At 36.3% G+C, this 27,696-nt stretch overlaps 2 protein-coding genes and 1 long non-coding RNA gene across 7 annotated transcripts; all 3 read right to left on the reverse strand.

Moving 5' to 3' along the window:
- Positions 1-5,806: 5,806 nt before the first annotated feature.
- LOC121883754 (interferon-induced protein 44-like) lies at positions 5,807-11,322 on the reverse strand. Of its 5 annotated transcripts, XM_042392231.1 has the most exons (8): positions 10,638-11,322; positions 9,055-9,066; positions 8,863-8,893; positions 8,053-8,248; positions 7,443-7,595; positions 7,147-7,318; positions 6,924-7,024; positions 5,807-6,795 (listed from the first exon to the last, which is right to left on the reverse strand). In XM_042392231.1, the coding sequence occupies exons 2-8, from the start codon at positions 9,062-9,064 to the stop codon at positions 6,625-6,627; spliced, it is 834 nt and encodes a 277-aa protein (XP_042248165.1). In that variant the 5' UTR covers positions 9,065-9,066; positions 10,638-11,322; the 3' UTR covers positions 5,807-6,624. The 5 variants fall into 5 exon arrangements, with proteins under 5 accessions (XP_042248165.1, XP_042248162.1, XP_042248163.1 ...); XM_042392228.1 differs by having other exon boundaries at positions 8,863-9,066; XM_042392229.1 differs by lacking the exon at positions 10,638-11,322 and having other exon boundaries at positions 9,055-9,249.
- A 5,400-nt stretch (positions 11,323-16,722) lies between these two features.
- On the reverse strand, positions 16,723-18,838 carry LOC121883816. Its single transcript, XR_006092267.1, has 2 exons — positions 18,530-18,838; positions 16,723-18,225 (listed from the first exon to the last, which is right to left on the reverse strand). It is a non-coding gene; the product is annotated as an uncharacterized LOC121883816 (long non-coding RNA).
- A 2,632-nt stretch (positions 18,839-21,470) lies between these two features.
- Positions 21,471-27,333, reverse strand: LOC121883759 (lipopolysaccharide-induced tumor necrosis factor-alpha factor homolog). Its single transcript, XM_042392237.1, has 5 exons — positions 27,131-27,333; positions 24,494-24,701; positions 24,119-24,160; positions 22,793-22,937; positions 21,471-22,646 (listed from the first exon to the last, which is right to left on the reverse strand). Exons 2-5 carry the CDS (start codon positions 24,684-24,686, stop codon positions 22,541-22,543), a joined length of 486 nt encoding a protein of 161 aa, XP_042248171.1. The 5' UTR covers positions 24,687-24,701; positions 27,131-27,333; the 3' UTR covers positions 21,471-22,540.
- Positions 27,334-27,696: the final 363 nt, after the last annotated feature.

The following is a 27,696-nucleotide window of genomic DNA, read 5'->3' on the forward strand; positions in this document are numbered from 1 at the left end:
GTAGACTCAGCACTACAATTGACAGAAAGTTTATGTTATTATGAAACATAAAATGCTGATTCATCATTCATCTGAATGATTCATCTATAAGTCAAACTGTTGTCTTGATTTGGCTTTAAGTTTGAGCAAATTAATTCCCCATGAGTCAGTTTTGTTATTTTGTTATATTACAAACATTAATCTATATTAAGAAGCATATAAACAATGTGAGAATCGAGATTTGTTTTTAAGATAGAGACTGATTTGTCCATCTATCCATCCATAAGGCCTCACAGCCACAATAGACTGTCTGTAGTAAGGTTTACCCAAGCTTTCATTTACCACTACAGCCCTGGGCAGGTTGTAAGAGGAAACACAGTGAGTGATTACTTTCTACTTTTCAAATGGGTTTTAATGTTTCCTTTATAGTTTCAGCTCTATGGTTTATATATATATTATGACATACAGGGGCTCTATTTGGGTGACCACTGTCTACTGGCAGTGGGGACACACAGTTTGTCCTGGGATGTTGTACAATGAAGTTGTTACAACTACCTGAGTCACTGAAAATGAGAAATGCACAACATGTAAATTCTTCATATTAATTTATCAGCTGGAAATGAGTGTATATAGTGCCCCCTTCCTGCATCAATTTCTCACTGCAGTATTTGATCATCTATTAGATTAAAAACACATTTTAGAACATAACATTGGCCAGACAGGCTGGCAGTGATGTTCACAAGATTGTGCACCGTAACATCAGATTGGCATCTTCTATATTTGAAATGTGGAGGATTATTAAATGATGTAAAACAACTGAATGTACAGTAATTGTTGAAAGATAAATGCTGACCTCTTGTGGATATGTACAGACATGCTCAGACACAAATATGCAGACCAAAACTACTCAGCTATTTAGAGTATGCATAATTTGGACAATATTAAATCATTCCCATCTCTAACAGTGCATTGTAGGAAAAAGAATTTTGGTGTGTAGTTACATCCGATTCACATTTACACAAAATTTATGTGTATGTGTAACTGTAGTGGCCAGCCTGTCAGCCAGTAGGACATTCCTTCTGTTACTGCAGACTGTGCATTTGTGAGCTGTCATTTCCAGAGGATCAAGGGCTAAATGTACTGACTGCACTGACTTAGAAAGACCAGCAGAGGCTGACATTTGTACAACAGTAATTTAGGAGCAGTCCTGGATTTTGCTGTTTCACTGTATTGTAGTATATGTTTATAGTAAGTTTAGGTTTATTGAGGGTTTTAAGGGTAGTTCCGATTGTACACAAAGACTTACGGAATTATTTTCAAGCCTGATGACAGAAAAAGCTAAAAACTTAATCATAACTTCATTTCTGAAAGGTATTATGCAGAATTATGCCAAGACAGTTGATAGCTGTTCTTGACTCATATGAGGCAACTTTACTCTGAGGCTTAAATTTAGTTTCATACATTTAATATTCATTGACAAACATCTCCAATTACACTCTGCTACATTCTCTGACGGACAGAAATAAAATCATTCGTACAAATTTAGTTTAGTTTTGGGATTTTCTTGAAAGTGTAATTGCGTTACAACTGCATCGCAAAATATTTGTAAAAACCACAAGACTGTTTCAAAAATATAGCAAAGAGCAGAAGAAGCTCTGTCATGTGGAGTAGCAGGAATGGACCCAAATGCAGAGACCGACATGCAGAGTTGACGAAAACCTTCTTTATTCTTGCAATGGTCAGGACAGAACAGGGCAAAACAGAACCAAACAGAACAAATGATCCAACAAGGCCCAGCTGAAAACCAGACCTTAAATACAAACTAAACTAATCAGACAACGAGGAACAGGTGACAAGACACAGGGGCAGACTGGGAGCTGATAGGCTGAGAAGACACTGAGAGCAGGGCAGGGCTAATAAGGACAAATGCACGGCAGGTGTAAGGAGGAGTACATGAACACAGGAGGAGTGAAGGAACACACAAGGGAAACACAGAGTAACAGAAAACCAAAACCCAGAAAACACAATAATCTAAATCACAACCCAGCATAAATCAAACCATCCCAGAATTACATAAACTTAAGTACACAACACTACAAGCTAACTAATAATGCAGTCCTCTAAACCCTCCACCAAAATCTTAACAAGCAAAACCATATGACTAGAAGGACTTGACAACAGAAGTGTAACACAGGAAACCCCAAGGAACACAAAAACACAGAGTCCAAAGAACAAACAGAAAGTCCAGGCAGGATGTGACAAGCCCTTCCTGAATACAATGGATTGTTTTACAAGATGGTCTATTGTATGAACTAGAAGGGATTGCATAAAAGAAAACTACTGACAAAGTTCATCATTTTTGTTTTTTATTGCAGCTTTACCTTAAAACTAATGCACCTTTTGTTCACTCTTTGTAATTAATATATAATACACTTGTAATGACTACATTAAATTGCAACTCAAATACCAACCTACTGTATGTTGAATTACTTTTTATAAGTGCAATTAAATACAACTTGATTAAAATTCACTTTAAGTTCATTCAAATTGTGTAGTACCACAATGAATTCAAAGTACACTACTATTGTATTTATTTACATCATACTTAGTAAAACAGATATTTGTATTACACACACTGGTATTGTCTCTCAAGAGTATTTAAAGAAAGCTATGTAAAATTGTATTAAATACATTTTCACATGTATTCTATAAAGCCCACTTCAGAATACTGCATCCCACTGTATTTAAAGCATACTTTTATGTAAAATGATTTAAGTGTGCTTAAAAGAACTTTACTTGTTTTACAGTTTTTACAGTATAAAGGTACTGCATATGAATGTACATATAAGAGTATTTAAATACAGCTAGATTAAAGTACACTTTAAGACATTGCATGAAAACATAAAGTAAATACACTTTTAATTTTAAATTTAAATTTAATACAAAAAAGCAATAATGTGCTTTAAATGCACTTATTTAAAGTATACTTAAGTGTAATTTTTATTTTTACTAGGGAAAAGTTGAGGACAAGTCAACTCTGGTCACAATGGAAGGCCTGTGGGTGTGTGCCTGATATGAGCACAAACACAACTTTTTTCTTGTTTTATTGTTTTTTTATTGTTGAAGCCAGACCATTGTCCTTGTTTTAGCCTTCCTCCAGTACAAACTGTACTTCCGTCAGCCCCTGGCAGGGAATATCACCACCTGCTGGTGTAGCTAGTAACCACACATCACATTTGTGGATTTTTTCTACAGATCAACAGGAGGGAAGTAAAAAATGTCATGTGGCCCATAAACTGACAGGAAGCATTCCACAAATATGCAAAACCCATTTCACATGTACAAATGGACCCACAAATGTGTAAATATGACTTTACATGTATTTTTGTGGTGAAACCATTTACATTTGTAAAACCTATATCATGTTTTTTTTGTGAAATTAAAATACATGTTTACAGAATATGCATATTTCCAAATCACTCTGTATTTTTGTGGATATGACTTTACACAACACAAATAAAAAAGTACATGTTTGTGGATAGTGAAATATTTGTGGATCATGGTACACATTTGTGGATTCTCCTCTGTGAGTGACAACTATTAGAGTCCAATAAAAACTTCCATACTCTCTATTAATCAATCAATCATCAAACTAGGTTTTACATCAAACAGTGCTCAGAAACATGTTCTTAGTCCCACAGATCAGTGCTGCATCAAACCAAAGGCAAATGGAGTATTAATGAACTAACAGATTATTCAACAGTACAGTGCCACACAACTGAAACTTACACCAAAAGCTAGGGGCAAAGGGTTCTATGCAAAAATCGTCCATCTACTGTCTAGTTCATTCCTGTTGTGGCCTTATCCTAATCAATCAAAATATGAACGGGAACATGACCCGTTACTTACCACGATTGACATTTACTGCCTCACAATAATATGGTGCTTTTCAATAATTGTTTGGCATACCCTCATTTATCACTCCCTGAACACTTAGCACCATATATATTCTATATTATATATTGTCCGCAGTCCAGGAGTTGATTGCACTTCCTTAAATTTAATTACAGCACTATCAGATATACATCTAGAGAAGACATTTTTGTGTTTTATGGCGTATAGTCCAGTAATAGGAATTCAAAAGTTATTAAGTAATGGTCTGATAAAATAGGATTTTGTGGAAAAACTATTAAATGTTCAATTTCGATGCTATATTTCAGAACAAGGTCAAGGGTGTGGTTAAGACAGTGAGTAGGTTTATTTACACTCTGAGAGAAGCAATTGAGTCTGATAATGAGATAAACGCAGTGCTAAGACTCATTGATCAACATCCACATGAATATTAAAGTCACCTAATATAATTACTTAGGAGAACGGGCCAAGAAGACGGTACACTATAATCAGCCAGGTTTCAGTAAGACAAAATAAATCAATATGATAATCTGATATAAAAAAAATTTTTAATATGGCTTTACAGACAGAGATCTAATGTTTAAGAGTCCACATTTAATCATGTTGTATTTTGTTGTATTATTGCAGTTCTGGTGTAAGGCTGCATCACCTAGTTGTATCTTGTGTCAAAACCTTAAGACATGATGTTGTCTAGTCTTCAGTGGAAATATCCTTATGAATCCAACTTCCAAGCTGAGATTTTGGCAGAACCAGATGTTAAACCTCTATCTTTGCGGTTTTTGTTCTTGTTGTTGTTTTTGTTTTGTTTTTTTCAAATATGAAAGAGAGGGCCTTTCCAATGATTTATTTTGTGCAGAATAAATAAAGCTCATTATTTGCAAATATTTAAAGAAGTGTTTTGGAATGGTATAGCCTAATTTGCTGTGATTTACTCAAAGCTCATAAATGCATAGTCTCTGTATAGATCTCTTCTCGTTTTTTTTTACCATGAAGGTTACATCTAATGTTCCCACTTTGAATGAAATATTGCCTCAAATTGATCTAAAACAAGATAGCACATTACTTACTGTATATTCATGTTCATACCATTTATTTATTATGTTAATCACATTGGGTTGGCTGTGTTTTGGCTCTGTTAAGGTATATTTAGGCACAGCCAAGAACAGATATACTGTAAGTGCAATAGTAACTGAGCACAATGTGATTAAAGATTCCTCCATGAAAAATCAATATAACATTATAGTTCTCAACTATGCTAACCAATAGTCCAGCTGGAGATCCGTAATATAGTGAGATGACGTCTGTGATGCCTTTTATTCCATAAAAAATGCTTAAATATTCTGTTTGGGGACTAAAGGGAATACTTTGAAACAAATATAAAAATTATATTCATTTTTAATCTATTTAAGCTGCCAATTAGAGAGATGGGTAAAGACATCCTTAGATTTCAGCACTGATTCAATTTCAGAGTTCAATGCTGTCATTTCATCTAACTGAGGAGCAATTTTGATACCCAGATAAGTTCAATTCTCAGAAGTCTGAAGATTTTAACTCTCTTTTTCATTCATTAACATAATTGATGAATTTGAGGAAATACTGAGATAGTTTTCCAAACAAATCAGTAATATTTAATTAAATTTGCATTGAAATATCACATTTTTCTTAAAAAAATTGTTTTTACTTACAATTTTAATTTTGATTCCACTCATTTGTTGCCATCTATGCTGTTTATTTATTTTGCTATGATACATGGAAAATGGAAATGTATTTTGATCAAAAAAGTTTGACTACTCATTAAGTGTTCATGAATTTATTTAAGGGTAATTGTGGTGGAAATTCACCTTTCAATAAACAGATTTTACAGACAAATTCAGAGTTGAGTGTTTTATTGTGATCACACAGCACACTTGCATGTGGGTTCACTCTGAAGGAGTGAAAACCTCATACTAAGGATACATGATACATTTATAACGTCTCTCAGCCTTGTAAATGATACTGACAAATTTCAGACATCTGCTAGTACCTTCAGATAGAACAAAACGCAAAAAGCGTTGCAAAAAGCAAAACATGATAACAACATATCATTGCTACAAAGGTTATTAGTCAAGCACAAAAACAGTTTATACTAGTTAAACATTTTTTTTCCATTACAGCTATAATATTTATTTAAGAAAACAAAAGTTTATTTTGTTCTTATATGTAAAACCCCAGCAAATATCTACACGGAAATTATTATATTTAGATTATATTTGCATTCTACAAACTTACCGAGCTTTCACACAAGATATATGTAGAAACCGATGACACTTTTGAATTCAAATAATAACACTTCATTACAGCGTTACTGTTTCACCCTTTAAAATCCTCTCTGATCTCTGAGTCTGATCTTTGTCTTTTAAAACTAATAATACAACAAAATGAAAACAAAAATCTCAATTTCACAGCAAGAAAAAAAACAGTCATCCAGGTTTTAGTTACAACAGAATGATTTGTGGCTTGTTCATATTCAACAAGGTAAAATAGAACAGGCTAAATGACAAATTTCCAAACTCCCTTAAGAATCATGTAATGTAAAACTATCATAATAGATGCCATATACACTATATCCATTCTAGATGAAAATTGCCACAAGGTGTGTAAAATACTTGCTCAAAAGATGATCTACAATGCGAAAGGTATATTTCTAGATGAAGTTGTGCCATTTTTTTGATGCTGCAATCAAACAGGTTTTGTTCAGTTTTGCTCCAGGTTGTCCAGGAAGTCCTCTCCATAGTTTATTATCTGTCTCAGTGTGTTCAGTATCATTGTGTCAATGTCATCATTTGTGAAGACTTCTGAACCGTAGTTCTTCACAAGAAAGATGCAGCTCAGTTGAAGGCCCACCAACTGGCTGAACATGTCAACCTAAGTTTTAAAGAAACAGTATTTCAGTTCACAATTAATTCAACTGTGCTGATAAAAACATAATGAAATGTAAATTTATAATATATTCCCAAACACTTACAAACAAGAAATTAAAAAAAGAAAGTTACCTGTTCCTTCAGACACTTGTTTTTATAGACATCTTGTACATTTGTTTTAGCCGTAGGACAGGCTTCATCAATTTTTGTTAGAATTGCCAATTGGGGAATCCCTATTGAGACAGAAAATGTGTCAGTATTTTAAACTCTATTTTTTGCATGTTATTTAGTTTTATATGAACTGGGGCACCATGACTGCAAACAAATTGATAAGCATCTTGATGCCTGGTCCTACCCAAGTCAGAGGCTGCCCGTCGTACATCCTTCATTTTCTTCACAACCTTATCATCCATTAAAGATAATTTACCAGCGTCAACAACAAAAACCAGAATGTGAACTTTGTCATCTAGTGTGGGGCATGGGTTGTAACCTTCATCACCCTCAGACAATGGGGATTCAGGATCAAACTGGAAATCAATTTAAAATTAATCCATTAAATGTGCAATTAAAATATATGTTTTCTTTTCTGTGAAAAAAACAGAACAGTTAAAATAAATTACTTGAACATTGTCAAAGATTAAAAAATTGTACCATGTAGTTTTCTCTCACATGTCCTTTCATGGCCAGTTTGATGTCTTCCACATGGACTCCATGGTTATTTCTTTCCTCAAGGCCCATGGTGTCATTGAAAACAAAGGGACAAGAACTGGCTGAGTTTTCAGTCTTGATTTTGTGAGATTTGTACTGTAAAAAATGAAGGTACAGTCATTTTCAAGCTCTCATATGAGTTCTCATATTGTTGTTACAGTCGATTATTACAATTATTACTGCACTTCATTCTTTTTTTTGTCTTTCTCCCCTGTCTGTCTCTCGTAATCTGTTGACTCAAATCTTATTTTTTTAGCTGACGCTGAATATCACTCTTTACCTCCAGTTTTGCATATCTATAATGTTAATATTTGTTTTTCATAGACAAAGAAGTCTGAAAAAAAGTTTAAAAAATTGTGAAAAGGGAACTACAATCATTTAAGATTATATTGCCTTACACAACTTGTAATTCACGTAATGGCAGTAATAACATCTGGTGGATTGATCAGTGTACTGTTGTAATCTACAGATCAGCCACTTGGATGTTTTATGTTGTATGAAATACATAAAGACTGATAACTTTGCTTATAAATAACACAATCAAAAGACATACTTGAGTGGTGAAGCTGCTCCCAGAGGTTGCATCTGTGAAAGCTCTGTTACAGTTAATTCTGCCTTGTAAACAGCTGATGACAGAGTTGATGAAACTGGACTTGCCAGCACCAACTGGTCCATGAAGCAGAATTCTGAGATGTTTGACCTTTTTTGGTTGATAATTTTCCACAAAGCTGAGATCATCAGTTTTGTTCCTTTTTAATAGAGAAAAATATCACATTAGTCTAGATTAAAATATTAAATACATACATGTTTACTAACTCTCTTGCTAAAATAAAGAAAAAATATGTTATTGTTGCTTAAGTAAGGATATTGGAGATAATAAATGAAAATTATACAAATAGTGACAATCAGAGATCGCACATTTGGGGAATTATCTTTGGTACCATCAGATAAGTTTAAGGATAACACTTTCCTAGGCTCACTAAATGTTCTACAACATTTAAGATAACGTCAAAAAGTACTAATTGTGTCAGCCAATAAACTATCTAAAATGTTTAAATGTGTTAGGTTAAGTGTGTTTTGGCTGCTCCTCTCAAAGTTTGCTTCTGTAAATGCTGAGTAACTTCATTAGGACAAGTCAATAGACTATTTTCACGGCAGACATTCTGACTTGTCAAAGCAGGCTTAATCAATAGTGCAGGCTTAATCAATAACATTAATGATGGTTCTATTCCATTACTTGTCCCAGGGAGCCATGCCAGTGAGTGAGCATGCACAATAGAGCCCTGGACAAGTCAAAATGTCTGCTGAAAAGCAAAAGATATGTAAGGTTTCAGCATTGTGTAAAGAACACAATGGTACTCACTCTGGCATCTCCCTCCATGGCTTACTTAAATCTGCAGATATATAGTTTAAATAAGACATAAGCCATATTTTAAACCACTTCATCAACAATGTTTTCTGTGAATGTTACCATAATTAAGTTTTTAACAATGTTATGCAATGTTTTGAATATGTTACCATGAGAAGGTGGGGGTGTTAGCAGGTCAAAACTTACCTCCTCCCATAGCTGTAAAGTAAGACATTAACATGTAAATGTAGAACTTTACCCTAATATCTGAGACAACAGTTAAGTCATTGCCTAAAACCAAATAACATAGAGACTACTACTTGGTAGAAAAGATCATAAATATTTTCAAAGTATATCAAATTTAAGGTTCACAATGAAAGTGACTTTTTTAATCTTTCTGTATCAGTGGTAAATTGACTCAATACAGTATAATGAAAATAGTCATTTGTTCAGTATTAATGACTTTCTTCAAAACTAAAATGATTTTTTAGTCTTACTTTCAGTGGTATATGGGTATTTATTTCACTAAATTACAAAATAAATTAAGTTGAGTTAAAGGGAACATATTATACACATTTCCACATCTGTATTTTTATTTTGGAGCTCTACTGAAATATCTTTGCACGAATTACAATTACAAAAAAACTTATTTAACTTTATGGCTGTTTTTTGCAGCCAATCAATTCAGTTCCATCTAAAAGCTCTTGTCTCTTCAAGGTCCTCCTCCCGATTAGCCCACTCTGTTCTGATTGATCAGCTTCTGGAAGCTGCCCCAAGGGAACAGATGGTGTTTATGGGCGCACCTGACAAGCTGATGTCATGTTATTGGGAAAGTTAAAAAACATTTGCAAACGCAGCATTTAGGGCAGGCTGAAACCTGGGATTTTTTCTTACAGGGAGCAAACATTCACATCAAGTTTTGGAACGCTGACTGTGTTTAACACAGACATCCAACATCAGTATATAAAAAATATAAATGACAGACAAAAAGCACAATATGTCCCCTTTAAAGTCAAATGTCAGCAAAATAGACAATAGTTTATCACTAGTTCTGCAATATATTTAAATTGTTAAGAGGAGGATAATTATGGAGTCATAGGAGTGCCATAAAAAGAATAAATCTGTAAAAGAATAAAAAAAAATAAATGTGGAAATATAAAGAGGAATAAATAAAATAATAAATAAGTAAATAAAAAATGTGTAAATATAAAGACAAATAAATAAAAGAATAAATAAATGTGGAAATATAAAGACAAATAACAAAATATAAAAGAATAAAGGAGTGCCATAAAAAAGAATAAATCTGTAAGAGAATAAGAAAATAAATGTGGAAATATAAAGAGGAATAAATAAAAGAAATAAGTAAATTTAAAAAAGTAGAAATATATGAACAAAGAAATATGAAAATCTATGAAAATGCTTACAATTATTCTTTTATGTTTTATTATTTGTCTTTATGGTCCTACATTTATTTATTCTTTTATTTTATTTGTCTTTATATTTCTACTTTTTAAAATGTACTTATTTATACGTCTTGATATTTCCACATTTATTTTATTATTATTTTACAGATTTATTCTTTTTTATGGCATTCCTATGACTCCATGCATAATGGTATCACCATAGTTTAACTAAACTGTACTGAAATGCTTAAGGAAGACTATAACAACATAAAAGCTATTTGATCTTCTAATTAAACATGAAAACTAACAAATGTCTTCTTTGTTTCACAATCAAACTAGTTCATGTTACTAAGAAAGCTGAAAACAGACATAATAGGAAAACCTTACCTCTACAGATGTTTCTCTGGAACAAAGAGACTCCTCAAGTGCTAATCGAAACTGGAAATGTTCTTTTATATACCCCCTCAATTTAGCAGCAAACCATGTGATTTAAAAGATGACATGCACTTCTCAGGCTTTCACTTTTAGTTTTGGAGGAGCCTGTATTTGCAATAATATGTGCATGGGCGTAGGTCATGCTTCAGATACGCAAACACATTTAATGCAACAAACTTCATCTCTATTAAGGGAGAAGAGATTGTGGTTGTTTAAAATAGAAATATTTTGGAGCCCATCCCAACAACATACTAGACTGGAAAAGAAAGTGGCTTTCTACAGGAAATGACAGAGCAGACATTCAGTAACTTTCTGAGGAGGCTGAAGACATTCAATGCATTGTTGTTGCTAGTGCAATATTCTTTACTGCTATCTGTTGTCTGTTGTCATCAATCATTCAGGCCAGGAAATATAGTCCCAGTCAGGCCACTTTTTAAGCGGGGGGTCTGGGAGTCCCCCACTAGGAAAATTTTAGTTACAAAGACATGATTTCCTGCATTCTGGTGAATTTTAGTGCATATGAATAACAAACGAATGAGCCAACCTTAGTACAATGTGCTGTTATGAACCTCAAATAAAACCAAAGGACCATATCATTAAGGTGGGAGACCACACTAATACTGCTACTACTGTTGCACCGATGCTACTCTCTCCACCTTCAAAAAGAAAAAAAAGCAAGAGCATGCCATATTTTTATTGTACCAATATAATACAGTTAACCACTCTCTCCACCTATTCAAAGAACAGAGCAAGAGCACAATACCCTTCTCAGTTTACTGATATACCCTAACAGTTACCCATTTAAGGTTAAAATAGCCCTTTAACCAACATAAACATTAAATAACATAGATGTTTAAGTTTCAGCAAATTACAGTAGCCTGAATAGTGTCACAGAAGACTTTGGGCCCTGTTTTAACGATCTAAAGCGCATGGTCTGAAGTGCATGGCGCAAGTGCACTTAGGGTGTGTCCAAATCCACTTTTGCTAATTTAATGGCGGAAAAATGGTCGATGCACCAGGCGCATGGTTCAAAGTGGTTGTCCATATTCTCCTAATTAATCATGGGTGTGTTTTCAGCGTAACATGCAATAAACCAATCACAGTGTCATCTCCCATTCCCTTTAAGAGCCAGGTGCGCTTGCACCTTGGCGGATTGCTATTATGACGTCGCATTTGCCAAGTAGTAAGAAGGAGCGCTTCTCTGCAGAGGCAACGGATCTGTTCGTGTGCAAAGAGAAAACGCACGATCCATAACAAGCACACTGGCCTCTGCTGCTCCTGGACCCTCCTGTGGTCAGCCACAGACCACCAGTTTAAGATCCTGTTAATTTGTTGCAAATTTATCTTTGTTTGGTTTTTAAAAAGATTTATTTTTTTAATTTGATTTGGTTTCTTTAAAATAATTTTGTTCAGTCATAGAGTAACAGGTCAAATCAGCAGGGTTTTAATTGCTGAAAGTATGGAAACCTGATGCCTGTAATCTCAAAAATGTTAAAGAATATTTGTTAAATATTGTTCAAATATTAAATCATTAATTTTAATCATGTAAAGAATCATCAACACAGTTATCAGGACTTGATCAGCTCTCCAAGGTTCTGATCCGGCTGCTGGCAGCAGCTAGAAGCTGTGGAGATTTATTTCCTTCTTTAGTTTAATAATTGTTTTCACCTCATTTATTTCCTCCTGTGTTCCTCATGTCATCATGTATTGACGCTGCAGGAAAGTTGATCTGCGTCAGATCCGTTGTTTTCCGTGTTAAAATACCTCCATGTATTGCCACAATTTGGTCAAATAATTAAACAATTTAATCCGTCATTACTGCGATTAGTTAATTCTGATAAATATTATGGCTAAGCATTATGACATGTATTTTTCAAAATATATTAATATACACAATAATAATCTTTCACATTGTAATCCTTTTGTTACCTTTTGCATGTTTGTGCGCTGCTGTGCGTCCTGTGTGTGTAACAAGCAGAGTGCATGTTGTGCACCCGCCTCTGTAGGTGCATATTACTGTCCTGATAATGCACCCTTAAAAGAACAGTGAAACATTTCGGCATTGACTTTAGACCAGGTTTTTGTTGGTCAATAGTGCAATCACTCTCTGCTTCCTCAAGATAGCAATGCGCCAACAATGCACCTGACCACACCTTACGCCCATGGGCACACTGATGGGCGCAAGTGCCATTGCTATTTTAACAACATGAGCACTGGACGGGAAAATGACAACTGCATCGGCAAAGAGACTTGCACTGCACTTAGCGCCGCTCTGTGCTGGGCGTAAGATAGGGCCCATTGTGTTGTCTCAATAATTTTAAATTATGAACTCAAAGTATGAATTCATTAACTGAAATTTTCACCAAAACGAATGCATTTTCAAATAATATTGACCAGGCTAGATATGTCAATTATATTATATAATTTTTTTAGGAAATTTGAAAGAGAATTGCCACTTTTATTATTGATTGTCCAGTTTCTCGGCTGCTTTAACATTAACATTAGCTACGTTAGCTAGGTAGCAAATGTTAGCTAGCTGGCACATCTATTTACCTTTCTTTTTTTTTTCTCTCTCTCTCGCTGCTCAACCCTTCCTCTTTTTTCCACCATCCATCTTGCTGCCAAGTCATTTAGCTGCACTAAATGCACCTGCTGCTAAACGAAACATGTAACTACCAACTACTCTCTTTTTCTCTCTCTCTATCTCTCTCTCGACTCGCTCTCTACTTCTACCATGCCTGGCTCACAGCATGCAGGGCAGTTGTAAATAAGATTTCATATCCTTTATGTATTTGTGAGGTTGTGGCCTGTTATTGACTTTATTTGTTATTATTTCAGTTATTTTTTGGGTTGCTGTGTTTTGAGTTGCATGTATTATAATCTATGTTTGCTTATGTTGTCTTGGGTTTAGTTATGATTATTTATATAATATACATTTATTATGGTTTTCTAAATTTTTTTGCATGTATAGGCTCTCTCCTAGGTGGCGTTGGCACTCACCAGTTTAACAAAACCCCCTCCCCGGCCACATATATCCACCTCAGTTTTTATATTGCACAAGTGTCTGTTCCTTAGTTTCATGTCTTTGCCTATCATTTGCTAAATCCCGCTTATGGTATATTTTGATTGGTTAAATAGTATGTCTCTTAAACCTTCATAGCAGACGTAAGTTGTATCCCGTTTCAGTTGCTCCGGAGAGTTTCCTGATGATAAGTCTGAGAGTGCGTCACTAGGGAAATCCACTGCTGGATAACAAGCTGTTATCTTAGTTAAATCAGAGTTAATGCGGCACAGTTTGGACCGTGAGAGTCTGTGTGCATCCATCGAGAAGTAAGTTTCCTTTTCTGTTCACAGATATGAGTCTAAGTTGCTACATTTAGCATCCATAATGCATGACCATAGTTAGCCGGGTTAGCTCTGAATTTGCTAGGTATATGGCAAGGATAAGCGAGAGGCAATAATTATTTTCATGCAATGTGTATCAATTCTTAGTAGCATGGAGTTAACTGGTGATTGTTTCTTGAAGTTTAGGGGGTGCTTGTAACAAAGCACTGTTGAGTGTGTCGTTCATTGCATACGTAGCCAATAGGCAGGTGTAGTATGACCCAAGATGGCGCTGACCAGTAGAGCCATGTTTTCTGTACATTCATATAAATATCTAAAGGAGGTTGAATGTTATTATTAGTTCCAATATTGTTTATCATGATATTTGCCAGCACTGTGTAAAGTGTAAGAATAGTAAGGAATACGGTATATCCTGTATATATTAGTAATATTAGTTATATGGGAAATTATGTACATAATGCTATTATGTTCTGGGCAGTAAGGCAACAGTGTTGTATGTCATATTTGACATATGATCAATATTAATTTGTATCCTTTATTTTCTATGGTTACAGAGCCACACAAACAGAAATCCATACTTCCTGACTGAAAGTATTAAAGGTGCACAGTGCATGAAGTTTATAATAAAGTTCACTGAAGACAGGAGCATTTTTACTGATGCCCCACGGTGATCACACTAATTGACCAATCAACTAGTTAGTGGGAGTCCAATGCACATCACCTGTCTGATTTAACAGCAGTGTTGTGTTCAGGACCAAAAAAAGCAGGGCCTGCGGCGGGCCTATCATACCATCTGGCAGGCCAGGCCACCAGGAAAAGTCCTGGTGTTCCTGATTGTCAGTCCGGGCCTGGTATGATTATATCATTATTCCCCAGAACAAAGTCAGGAATGTTTTTATCACCATGATTGACATTTTCTGCCTTGCAATTATATGGTGCTTTTCAAAAATTGTTTGGTGTACACTCCTTTATCTTTCTCTCAACACTTAACACCGTATATATTATGTATTGAATATACTTGCACTCATTTGCAGCGTATGTTGCACCCACGAATCACACTGGACTCAGGATGAACATATTTGTTTTAAAAGAAAAGATGGATGGTCTTATTCTGAAAGAATGAATGAAAACAAACAGTGACTTTGCTGGTCTTCAGTAGCTTCACTCTTTACTAAGTGTAACTGCCAACTCAAGAACGCTGGCCAACCAACCGTTTACACACAGATTTGATCTTGTGCCTTTTCTCAAATCAGTTATGCTTTAAATTGAATGTGGGGGTATCTGTAAAGATACAAAATCAATATCATATGCATGAAATAACACACAATCGAGTGGGCAGATACACATAAATATCCTATATGTCACACGTACACAAATATTATTCATAATGAATCTAGAAACAGCTCTTTACAGTGTCTATGTCTGTGCACTGCTTTTAACTCATACCAATTAATATCAAATAAGAAATGGTGTTTCAGCAAATTATTGCAATATGTAATCATCAGGTGAGTTCATCATTGTCAAAAATATATTGTATTTATGTCCAGTTTTGCTTAACGAAGTTGGAGTGTTTGTTGCTGGTTCTCTCAAACATTGTGCAGTGAATGTGATGCATCTACATCATTGTTCAATCGCTCCCTCAGCCTTCAAAGGGTCGATCTCATAGAAGTCAACTTGAGTTTTCAGAGTACTGGAACGGTGACATGGCGAAAGGAATTCTCCTGAGGGGAGGTGCTGTGGGGAAGTGAGCTTAAAACAAACCATGCTGCTCTGAAAATCATCATAGGGCCTGACCTCACTCACTATAACGGGGAAGACAAAGCAGATGGCTGTCTAATGTCCACAGTCAGGCAGTGGATGGCATTTAAGAAATAGAATTGAGGTGATAGATCCATGTGATGCACACATCCCAATACCACTTCAAAGCCGTATTCAGAACAAGTGTATCCCACAATTTTAAGAAATGCAATAATGGCAATAATCAACAGAAACAATTAAATCGATGCCATGCTGGATTTAACTTGGATATTATTAGGGCTACAGTGTGTCTGCACACTAGAGGTGAAAATCCTGAATCACTTGGCTCATTCAAATCACTTGTTTCATATCAGTTCCAAGATTTGTTGTCACTGACTATGGAGTTTGTTGTATGTTTTTCCTAAACTAAACACTCGCATCACCATTAAAATGTACATGTCACTGTTAATATGGCCCAAAGTTCAGCGGTGAACAGTGAATATATTGCGCTGACTATAAAATTCAGAAAACACCCATTCAAAGAAGACAATATTTGACAGAATAACAGTGTAAAATAAATATTTAAAAAATAACAAAAAGCACTAAATTAGCCTGGTTCCGGTTGTGCTGCAGTGCAGACGGGTTTTCCTCAGCTCTCTGCTTGCTATATGCTTTGCGCTCTCTTTTTGCATTTTCAAATTTCCTACATATTCTTCCAAAGAGAGCTATTACCGGTTACACTGGTGCTGAAGAAAATATCTATAATGGAATCACAGGACGGAACAAAAGTTTACTATTGGGACATGGGAAAGTTTCAGAGCCCTACCACAGACTTAGCTGCTAGCATAGCCTAGCCTAGCCTAGCACCAAAAGCTTCTCCAACCAGCAAAAGAAAATGTAAAAGCTATGTCTATGTTACGCCCATAGAGTGGAAGCTCACTCAAGGAGTGACATATTTTAGAAAAATAATTTATTCTGAAAGAACAAATTAACACCGTGTGAGTCGGCTAATCTTCAGTGGCTTTACTCTTTTAACATTAACTACCAACTTAAATTACTTGGAACAATACATCAACAATGCAAAACAATAACAATATAATATAAAAATTAAATATTTCAAAATACAGTAATCATTTATAAACTAGCATTTCTATATCAGAGCATTGAAAGTACTATATCAATCTATTATCAACATTTATTTACAATTTTTATCATTTCAGGTATAAAATAATTATCTCATTCCCTCATAACTTCAATCACGCAACATTTACATTACAATATAATCTCACTCATTCATCCTCTCTGTTTACGCGTGACGTATTACAACGTGAGTTGCCTGGTTGCCTTGACAACGGTAAACAACAGCGCTGCTAATCAGCTGTTCGGGCTCTGGCTCTAACTGACTATAACTGTTGTAAACAACTGAAAATAAACGTTATGAACCGTTATAAACTGGAACTGAAAATAAACGTCATTAAATACTGAAAATAAACGTTACTAACTGTTATAAACATACTGAAAATAAACGTTATTAACTGCTAGAGGAAAACGAACAAAACAAAGAAAATACAAAACACTACAACATTAAATCTTACACATACATACATATCAGTGCAATTAGGCAAACCTTACATCTGTTTAATTTAAAGATAACTATCATCGTAACTGGCAAGCTAGTGCCAACTTGCTCCACCTAGCTAGTGCATATACACTAATAACCTACAGACACGCTACAATACATAAAGCGGTACAATAACAATAAAAACAGCAATAAAATAATAAAAACAGTACATTAAATAGAAAAACTAAATACACGCTTTCATGACATTTACCCACCTGAAAGAACAAATTAACACTGTGTGAGTCGGCTGATCTTCAGCGGCTTTACTCTTTTAACGTTAACTGCCAACTGAAGAATGCAACCTAATATACATTCAAAATAAAGTTTTATACATATAAAAATATAACATATTTAAATCAGTGGCAATTTCCTATTCGCCACATCTACAAACCCAGCAAAATCAGTAAACTGTATGGAGTGTGAGCGACTGATTGATGTGAGGGCAAGCAATTCATTGACTCTGTAGCAGCTACTGTATAAAGTACAGAGCTACTGAATGCTAACAGACAGATGCAGACTATCATGCACAGGATTGCAACAGATGTGGAGAATCCCGCCGCAGACTTGGCTGATATGCTCCCCTGGATATGTCCTAACACGGCCTTGATTACCTGCAGAGGCTCCCAAACCAGCCTTCCCTGATGCTTCTTACTGGCACAGCACCAGTGCTAGACCAAAAGCATCAGCTCCAGCCAGGATTTGGTCTAACTTTGTCTGCTGCCTTGAATTAGTTGCAGAGGCTCCCAAACCAACCTTCCCTGATGCTTCTCACTGGCACAGCACCGGCGCTAGACCGGGAGCATCAACTCCAGCCAGGAATTGGTCTGATGTCGGCCGCTGCAGAGGCAAATCAAGACATTAAATAGGAGAGCACCAAGGTTCACTCCACCACCTGAACTTTCATTGCATAACAGGTATGATCCTCTGACTAATACTAACTATGTTAAACCCAGGGAAGCTTATCACACCACTAGCATTAAAGCTAAGCTAACCCAAGAAATAGCCCCAAAACCAATGCTAGGCTGAGAACCAGGAGAAACATGGATAACTACATAGAACACAGGGAAGCTAATCACAACACTAGCATTAAGGCTAACCAAAACCTAATGCTGTGTCTGAAATCACATACTTCTGTACTTACACTTAACATTTTGAGTGCATAAGTGCATTCACACTGAGAAGTATGGAAAAATGCAGTGCACTGTGAGTAACTGGATGGTGCACTCAGTCAAAAAGTCAAAAAGTTGAGTGTGGAACTATGGACACCTCTTGCCCTCAATGGTCACCATCTTGGCTACGTAGCGGACAGGGAGGGACCGCTTTTCAAACTAGAAATGGTAGCAAAGGATGTTGTAACTATGGTGAACATTGTCGCATTATACAAATCTAAGTTATACATGTGTTTTTAGCACTAAGCACTACTATGCTGTTGTCGGATATAAGCCATCAGTATGTTTATTGGGTTAATTTACAGTCTGTAATGATTTGGTAGCGCGAATGATAACGCAAATGCTAATGCTAGCTAATGCTAATTTGCGATCGTCATTTCCAGTAAGTGCACAACAGCCATGTTTGATTTTAGACAACACTACCCTGTCGAAATTTGTGCACTACGCCAGTAAGTACATAGTGTACACAGTGTACTACATGAAAGTGTACTAACAGAAGTATGTGATTTGAGAAACAGGTTAAGAAATAGTCCAGAAACTACTGCTAGGCTGAGGGCCAGAAGAAACGCTGCTAACTTCGTACCTGAGCCAGACACTATTCTGATTGGGCAAAGACTGAAAATCTAGCTGTGGATAACACATCTGTCAGGGAGCTAACAGAGATGTTGCCAACTAGCCTCTCTACACTACCATGACCATTATTATCCACACTGGATCCTTCGACATTCCTCAAAGGAAAACTGGCTCTAAGATCCTGCAAAAAAGGCTTTTTCCTGCTACTGGAAAAACTGAGTGACTGTCAACTGCAACATGTACACATTTCTGGACAAATTACCAACTTTTTGGAAAGGAATTGAATCATTTAGCAGACTCCTTGGCCTGAATACATGACTGACATTGGCATGCCTCACCCATGGAATACATTTTGACAATTTCAATATCTTTTGGAACTGTGAAGAACACTTTAAACCTGATGGCATTCATCCAAACATCATTGGATCCAGACTCATCAGTGCCAATCTACATCATGCCCTTAAACCCAAACAAGAATGTGTGGATAAGCGCAAAGGACAGGGCAACAGACACAGCATACACATAGTCGCATAAATCAAAAAGATGCAGAAAAACTGACTGATGCCTTCATTTCAAGCCGGTTTGATTACTGTAATGCACTTTTTACTGGCCTCCTGAAGAAAAAAAAACACTGAGAGACTTCAGCTCATTCAAAACTCTGCAGCTCGGCTATTAACCAGAACCAAGAGGACAGAACACATTAGTCCAGTTTAAACTGCTCTACACTGGTTTCCTGTAACATTTAGAAATTACTTTAAGCTCCTTCTCCTTATATTCAAAACCCTTAATGGGCTGGGACCAAGCTACATTGCTAACTCCCTTAACTATTTGCCTTTAAGAACACTGTGATCATCTGCTGCTGGTTTATTGGAGATTCCCGGCAACAGCCAAAAGAAAATCGGGCATGCAGCCTTTTTCAATTACGGCCCAAAAACATAGAACACACTACCAATAGATATCAGGGAAGCCAGCTTGCTAAATATTTTTAAAAGAAAGCTAAAAACTTATCTCTTCATTTTAGCCTTTTACTAGCTTTTCTCTCAGTCTGCCTTGCACTTATGCACTGCTGCGCCTCTTTTTAAAAAGTTGTATTGTACTTGATTTTATACATTCTGTGCATTCTATGTTTTAAGTTTGTTGTTGTTATTATTATTATAATTATTATTATTATTATTATTATTATTATTATTATTATTATTATTATTATTATGTATTCTATTTTGATTTGAGAAAAAAAGACTTTGATGTGTATTTTTTAACTCCCACAGGGCCACTAAGGGTGGTTTTTTTTCGGGGCAGTTTCGGTTGTGTCCAGCCCACAGTGACAATTAACATCACTGTGGGTTTTATCTGACATTCTGGGGTAAGCTGATAGAGCGAAATACTTTCTGAGTTTTTGCTTATTAGGTCTCAAATAACCACCACTGAAGTATGTATGTATTCTATTTTCACTTTATTTTCTGGATGACTGGAAATATGGCAGCACCCCAGTGCCCCACATTAACCAGCCAAACATAGCATTCCACTTCTCACTAGCACATTGTATAACCACATTTGAGGATAGATATCATAAAAAATCCTTACCTCTACCGTTGTACCCTTAGAACAAAGAGGTGATGGCTCTCTTAAATCAATGATTCTGAAACAAAATTAAGTTATCTATTTTGTATCCTCCAATTCCTGCTGGAGGAATTGCTTTTTCAAATCATATCATTTAAGAAATTAAGCATAGTTTCTTGTGGACAAGTTAATCCAGTTACAGTCATCACAGGTTTCTTTTGTTGCTAAAATTGTTGATTGCAAAGGCACTGTTAGTTTGTCTAACAGTGTCCAGTAATAGCTGTTGATGACTATTTGGTGTTGTCAAAGTCGATTGTCTGTTGTGTGAGGCTGCAGGTCTTTCATTTATTTACATCCCTTCAGTTTCCCTTGTGTCATGTGGTTTCTTTTAAAGAATTATCTTCTCTGATAGCAGTCTGATGCATAGATCTGTAACTCCAACTGAACTCCCTGGATCGTATTTGCCCCACCAACACAGCTTGCTGAATTGCTTTAAAGCAGGGCTGTTTTTGGTGCTGAATGCTGTAGTAGAGGAACATTAGAGCTAAAGGTGCAGTCAGGATCACACACCACACATCTAATGCTGTTCCATTATGCATCTATTGTTTTTTTAATATAAAGGAATGAATGCAAAAAATGTATTCACGTTGTAATTGTTGTGACTTTGTTACTAAATGTGAATAAATTTAACAAAGCCTGTACCAAACTGTTGAGCTATAACATACCTGTTTCCTGCCCTGTAGGTAGGGGCTGCATGATCACAAAATTAAATGATAACTGTGTCTGTAAACATGCTTTATTGGTTCAGAGCCTACAGTATATTCTACTATCCCAACAACTCAATACACATTTTGGCCACCATTGGTCCGCTACATTGTAATGCTGAGGCAACTGTGTGCTGGTCTCTTTGGTTTACTTAATGGGCAAAGTCACAGCTGTCACAGTGCCTGGTGCTGCACAAAGATGTCAGAACCCTACAGGCCATGTTCTTTATTTTCTCCATTACCTGGGAAACATGCCGTCAGTGCATCACTTGCTGGTAGGCTCAGGTTTACACTAAGTGGTGACATATTGGTTCATCTCTTAGGGGTGGACTTTACCTTTAGGAACTATACCTTTTCATATCTATCTATCTAGCTAGCTAGCTATCAAGCTATATACATATATATATATATACACACAGACACACACATTAACATGTAATCAGCATTTTCATGTTATATTTACATTATATTAACATACCTTATATAATGCCGGGTAGTTTCATCCATAATGATGTATTATATCACTTGATATATGTCTCCACATCTGATGTAATCTCAATGTGCAAAGGTAGTAGAGAAGAAAATACAGTAAAATACAATAACCTCACTTAAGTAAATGAATTTAGTTACTTTTCTGCTCCAATGAGAGTTTCATGTCAGGAAAGCAGAGTAATATTTCCACTTTATGTAACTGTATAATTCTTCTACACCTTTACATGGAGGGACTCAGTCACTTCTATTTCAGAGGGAAACATTGTCAAAATTATTGTCCTGAGGGTCAATAAAACAATAAAATTCAATATTTTCCATTTAACATTCAATATTTGGTACTGTATGTTCATCGGCTATAATTACATTACATTACTATATCCTCTCCTCCCATGCCACATTTTTCCTCACACATTAGCATGTATATCTTAGTATAACGAAACAAATTCGACAAAGGAAAAGAGCCACCAAATAACTACTAAGTATACAAAGTTACAAATGAATAAAAAAACCTTTGGTGTTCAATATACTTTGATGAATATGAAATGCTCTAGAAATAAGGTGACTTCCTCTTCCCAATCCACAATCAGGATAGTTTCATATTCGCTTGTATATGTAGATGATTCTGTGGCAGGATGGACAACGATGTTCCACATCTTTACAGGAATCGATGCAGAACGGGATACAGCAGCAGATAAAACACCTGTGAAAGGAAACAAAGTGAATTACATCTCAGTTTGTAAAACAGGAACTTTTTCTTCTATAGTTTCACCTTTACAGTTCAAAATATCTCTCTTTATATTTTCTGTTCCTCAAAAATCAACAGAGTGCACTAAGTTCCTCTTTTACCCAAAGAGGGCGAGGCCGCCGCAGATAGCCCAGGTCATCAGGCCTGCTGTGTGCTCTGTCTGGGTGACCACTGTATGCTGGCAGTGGGGACACACCGTCTGTCCTGGGACGTCATGCAGTGCAGGCCTTACAACCACGTGAGTCACTGAAAATGAGAAATGCACAATACATAACATTAATACTTCATATGGATTATCAGCCTAAAATGCCCTCTTTCTGCACCCATTTCTCACTGCAGTATTTTATCTTCTACCAGACTAAACACATTTTAGAAGATAATACTAGCCAATCAAGCTGGCAGTGGTGTTCACATGATTGTACACCATGACATCAGATTGGCATCTCCTATATTTGAAATCCAGACAGTTAACAAATGATGTAAAACTATTGAATGTACAGTAATTTTTGAACCATTTGATTGCACAAAAAAGATAAATGCTGACCTCTTGTGGATATATGCAGACACACTCAGACACAAATATGCAGATCAAAACATTCAGTGTTCAGCTATTTAGCGCATACCATTCACATTAACACAAAATTTAACAATATGTGTCACTGCAGTGTAACGGCCAGCCTGTCAGCCAGTAGGACATTCCTGCTGTTTCTGCAGACTGTGGACTTGTGGAGCTGAGCATTACTAGAGGATCAGGGGCCAAATGTACTGACTGCACTGACTTAGAAAGACCAGCAGAGGCTGAAAGCTCTACAATAACTGTAACTTAGGGCAGTTCACAGTTTTGTTGTTTCACTATATTGTAATATAAGTTTTTTATTGTAAGTTTAAACTTATGGTTAAGGGTAATTCAGATTGTTTTTCTTTTGTGTAGTGTGAAATTGTCAATGACTCATTAACAATGTAAATGTGACAATTACAATACATGAGAAGCCCAGAGTTCATATGAGCTGTGTGGTTTATATTGGTATGTTTATGTGAAGAGGTAATATACCTGTAATGGGAATTCTTCTTCATGTTACAAAAAGAAACACTCAAAAATGTGACTGAACACCACAAGAATGAACAGTGAACAATAGCTTTTTGTTATGCACACAGGCTACAAATGGGCTATTCTTTAGATCAGTAAGGAAGGACTTCACCCACTGACTCTGTCTTGCTGTGCAGAGGCAGTTGTCCTCTTTTCACAAACCAGAATTGAAATATATCAAATATCTGTTCACATATGTGTGTTCACAAAATAGTGTAATTGTATGTGCTGTGTGTATATGAACCTTTAACATGTGCATGTGTGTTTTCTATGCACATATTCTGAGAAATGGTAAAAGATTGCATGTGTGTCATGTCTCACATCAGATGCATCACCTCACCTGTTGTGGTAGGTGCAGCTGGGCCTGCATTTAAAGGAACACCTAGCAGATGAAACACACAGTTTACCAGAGCAGAGAAGGAACAGATATTTCCATAAATCACCCACCAAAACTTGACTACCATTCTAAATAATACATACAGGGAGGCAATCTTTTTTTATCTGTGGATTTTTATAGGGTATTGTATTTTAACATCCTTTTTTATAATGGGTGGTTTTGTGAATATAAGTTGCTTGCATGTTATACAAAGCATGACTGACTGTAAGACAAATGCACTTTTTTTTTTAGGTTTCAGAAGGGAAAAGATAACCACAGTCAAGGTTACTGTGACGTTTCAAAACTGAAAGAACCCAAGCAGTGACCGCAGACACATACCTCCCTGGTATCCAACATGTGGAGGGCCTACAGGGGGAGGAGCGAAACCGGGCTGAGGCTGAGGGTACATCCCTGGCTGAGGGTACATCCCTGGCTGAGGGTACATCCCTGGCTGAGGCACTGCACCCCCATAGTCCAGAGGTGGGCCAGGGTAGGGTGGAGCTGATTCTTGTGGAGGGTATCCTTTTTCCATCTTCAGATATCTTTACTGGATATGAGAAACATGTATGACTCATTCTTTAAGTGGAACTATTGGCTTTCAAGTAAAAAAGTAAATATATTAACTTTTAGTGAAGAATTTAATAAGAAACAGGAGGAGGAGGGAAGCATCTCTACATTATTAGTCTGATGAAAACCATCCAAGTACTAAGGTCTACCAAATGTACAGATGGGTGACAAATTAAAGGAAAAACTGGTACAGGTCTGAATGCTTGACCCCTACAGTGAGGGGATCCTGTGGCTCTGTTATGTATGATGATTTCACAGAGAGCAAGTTGTCTTTCAGAGTTATATTGCAATATCCAGAATACTTATTTGCAAGTCTGGATCTCCCAGTTTGCTAGGCAAACTAGAGAGAAGAGATACTGAATGAAGTTCAGTGTTGGTATTTGTATATACAACCACATGCATCACAATCATCCCGTATTCATCACCCTAACAGTTATTTTTAATTAATTCACCGGCTCTCTAGGGAGTTTCTTTTGGTCTCTGCTGAGAGTTAAGAGTTGAAGGCCAAATCCTTATCTGCCTTTCCTCCCTGGACTTTCCCTCTAAAGTTACAGTGACCGAGTCCCACACTTCACCTTTGATAGTACCTCTTAGGAACATTTTCACACGGGAAGCAGAGTCATAAAGTCTTACAATGAGCTTTTGACTATAAGGCAGTGTAACATAATCTTAAGACAATAACATAAGTGTATATGTTTCCATTTCAATGACAATGCCCCCATTCACAGGGCACAAGGGGTCACTGAATGGTTTGAAGAGTATGAAAATGATGTGAATCATATGCTATGGCCTTCACAGTCACCAGATCTTAATCCAATTGAACACCTATGGGACATTTTGGACCGATGTGTTGGACAGCGCTCTCCACTACCATCATCAAAAAATCAAATGAGGGAATATCTTTTGGAAGAATGGTGTTCATCCCTCCAGTAGAGTTCAGAGACTTGTTTAATCAATGCCAAGGTACATTGAAGCTGTACTGGTAGCACATGGTTGTCCAACACCTTACTAAGACACTTTATGTGTTTTTTACTTTAATTTGTCACCCATCTGTATATAATAAATGATAAGTGATATAGGTGACAAACACTGGTTTAACACTTGTGTGCCATTACATAATAAAAGCAATTTATGAAAGCTAGTGGAAGTGTATACTTTATTAAACACAAACTGGAGCCAAACACAGCATTGCACTAGCACAACCACGTTGAAGTATTATGTAATCTGTTTGGTTATCTTAGAAATACTGTCAGGGAAAAAAAGGAATTTTATCTGACGTAAATGTTGGGAAAAGAGGGTTTAGAGTCTTACAGTAAAATCTCATAAACATTTCCGATGTTGATTGGTATCTACAACAAATGACGCACATCATATGACACTGGCTTATTGAACTAGGGTGGATTTGAATAAACTCATAAACAAGGGCAGGAGGAAGTAAAGAAATGCACTGCTTGACCACTGTGGTGGAAGCAATGCGACCTTTCCAGTGGATCAACATTCTGAAATCACACATTGGACATCCTCTTTGCCATGGACACAACAGTGAGCATTTGTCAGCTATAGCCTGTTAATGTGACATAAATACAATGCTCAAGTTTAACAGCAACCTTTTACCAGGAATCATATGTGTAACAGCAAGATTTCTGAGTGAAACTAAGATAAATTAAAATGCTTTGCTTGCTCGATCACAATTTTCTTATAGACACAGTGCAGTGTGTGTGACTGAAAGAAATGTCAAACTACATGAATACTACAGCAGCTCTCAGTTCAAGGAAACCAGATAGAAGCGGTGAACAGCAGCAATTTACGTTATCATTTGCTTAGGGGGAGAGGCATACTGTTTACAGTAAAAGCTCTTCTCTCTGATAATGCTGCCCATCCTTAAAAGCCCCTCTCAGTGATGCAACCAACATAAATTAGTGTGACTGTGTTATACTTAGGTTAATCATACACTAAATCAGCATTAGTAGATTCTTGCTTCCTTGTACTGTATTTTGTTATGAGAAGAATGCAGTCAGTCTGTTGTTTATAGTGAAGAGGCCTGGTCATTTCCTGCCAGACATCCCGTGCCTCATAAATCCATTTTAAATCAATTAGAGCAACATCGGACACTGAAGCACTTTCATTCAATAATTGTTATGCTTTTGTGCCTCACCCTCTTTTGTTTGACAGTGTCGCTGGATAAAGCTTACAACATCAAGAAATATTTTAATAAAAACATGTTTGACAGCAAAAAAATATATACTATGTTCATACTCTAGTGGTGGAATAATAATGTAATGTCAGCTAAATCTATAGAAGGCTAAATCAGGTGTATCAGCATTTAGATTTTACACAGATACCATTCGTTTAACACAATGGCAACAGCTGCTGATCATTATATAAGTGCCAATTTGTAAAGAGGCCTACCTGTGACTTTCCATCAACGTAGAGCTCGAGCTGCTTGGTCCTGTGTGACGCACAAAAAAGGATAGTAAAACCAAAATAGGAAGGAACAATTTCAATACAGTTGCTACTGTATGTTGTAAGTCTAATGGAGGAAAAAGCTGTTTTTAGTGCCTCCAGTACAACTAGAATGACGACTGCCATGAAACTTCTTAATGCCCCCTCCCTCTTCCTCCTCCCATCATCCCATGTGACTGAATGGCTGAATTGGCTGTTCCGTATTACAGTGCTTGTTCAAATGCTGTTCAAATAATGACCAGTATAGTAATAAGAGCTATGAATACAGAACTCACAAAAAGAAAGGGAGAGACTGGGGGAGAGGGAGAACTGTGTTTGCTAAGAACAAAGTGTCCTTTGTTGACCTAACGTATAATTACATTACTCATCAGTAATAGTTTAAGCCAGCAATTCTGGAAATATCACAACGCAATGCACACAAAAAGTATCTTGTAATTACTAAACTCTGTGACTCAGACGACCTAAGCTTCTGGGAACCAAGAAAACGTGATGATCAGTGTGTTTTGACACAG

Source organism: Thunnus maccoyii, chromosome 18 (genome assembly GCF_910596095.1).
Source record: "Thunnus maccoyii chromosome 18, fThuMac1.1, whole genome shotgun sequence".
Taxonomy (NCBI): Eukaryota; Metazoa; Chordata; class Actinopteri; order Scombriformes; family Scombridae; genus Thunnus; species Thunnus maccoyii.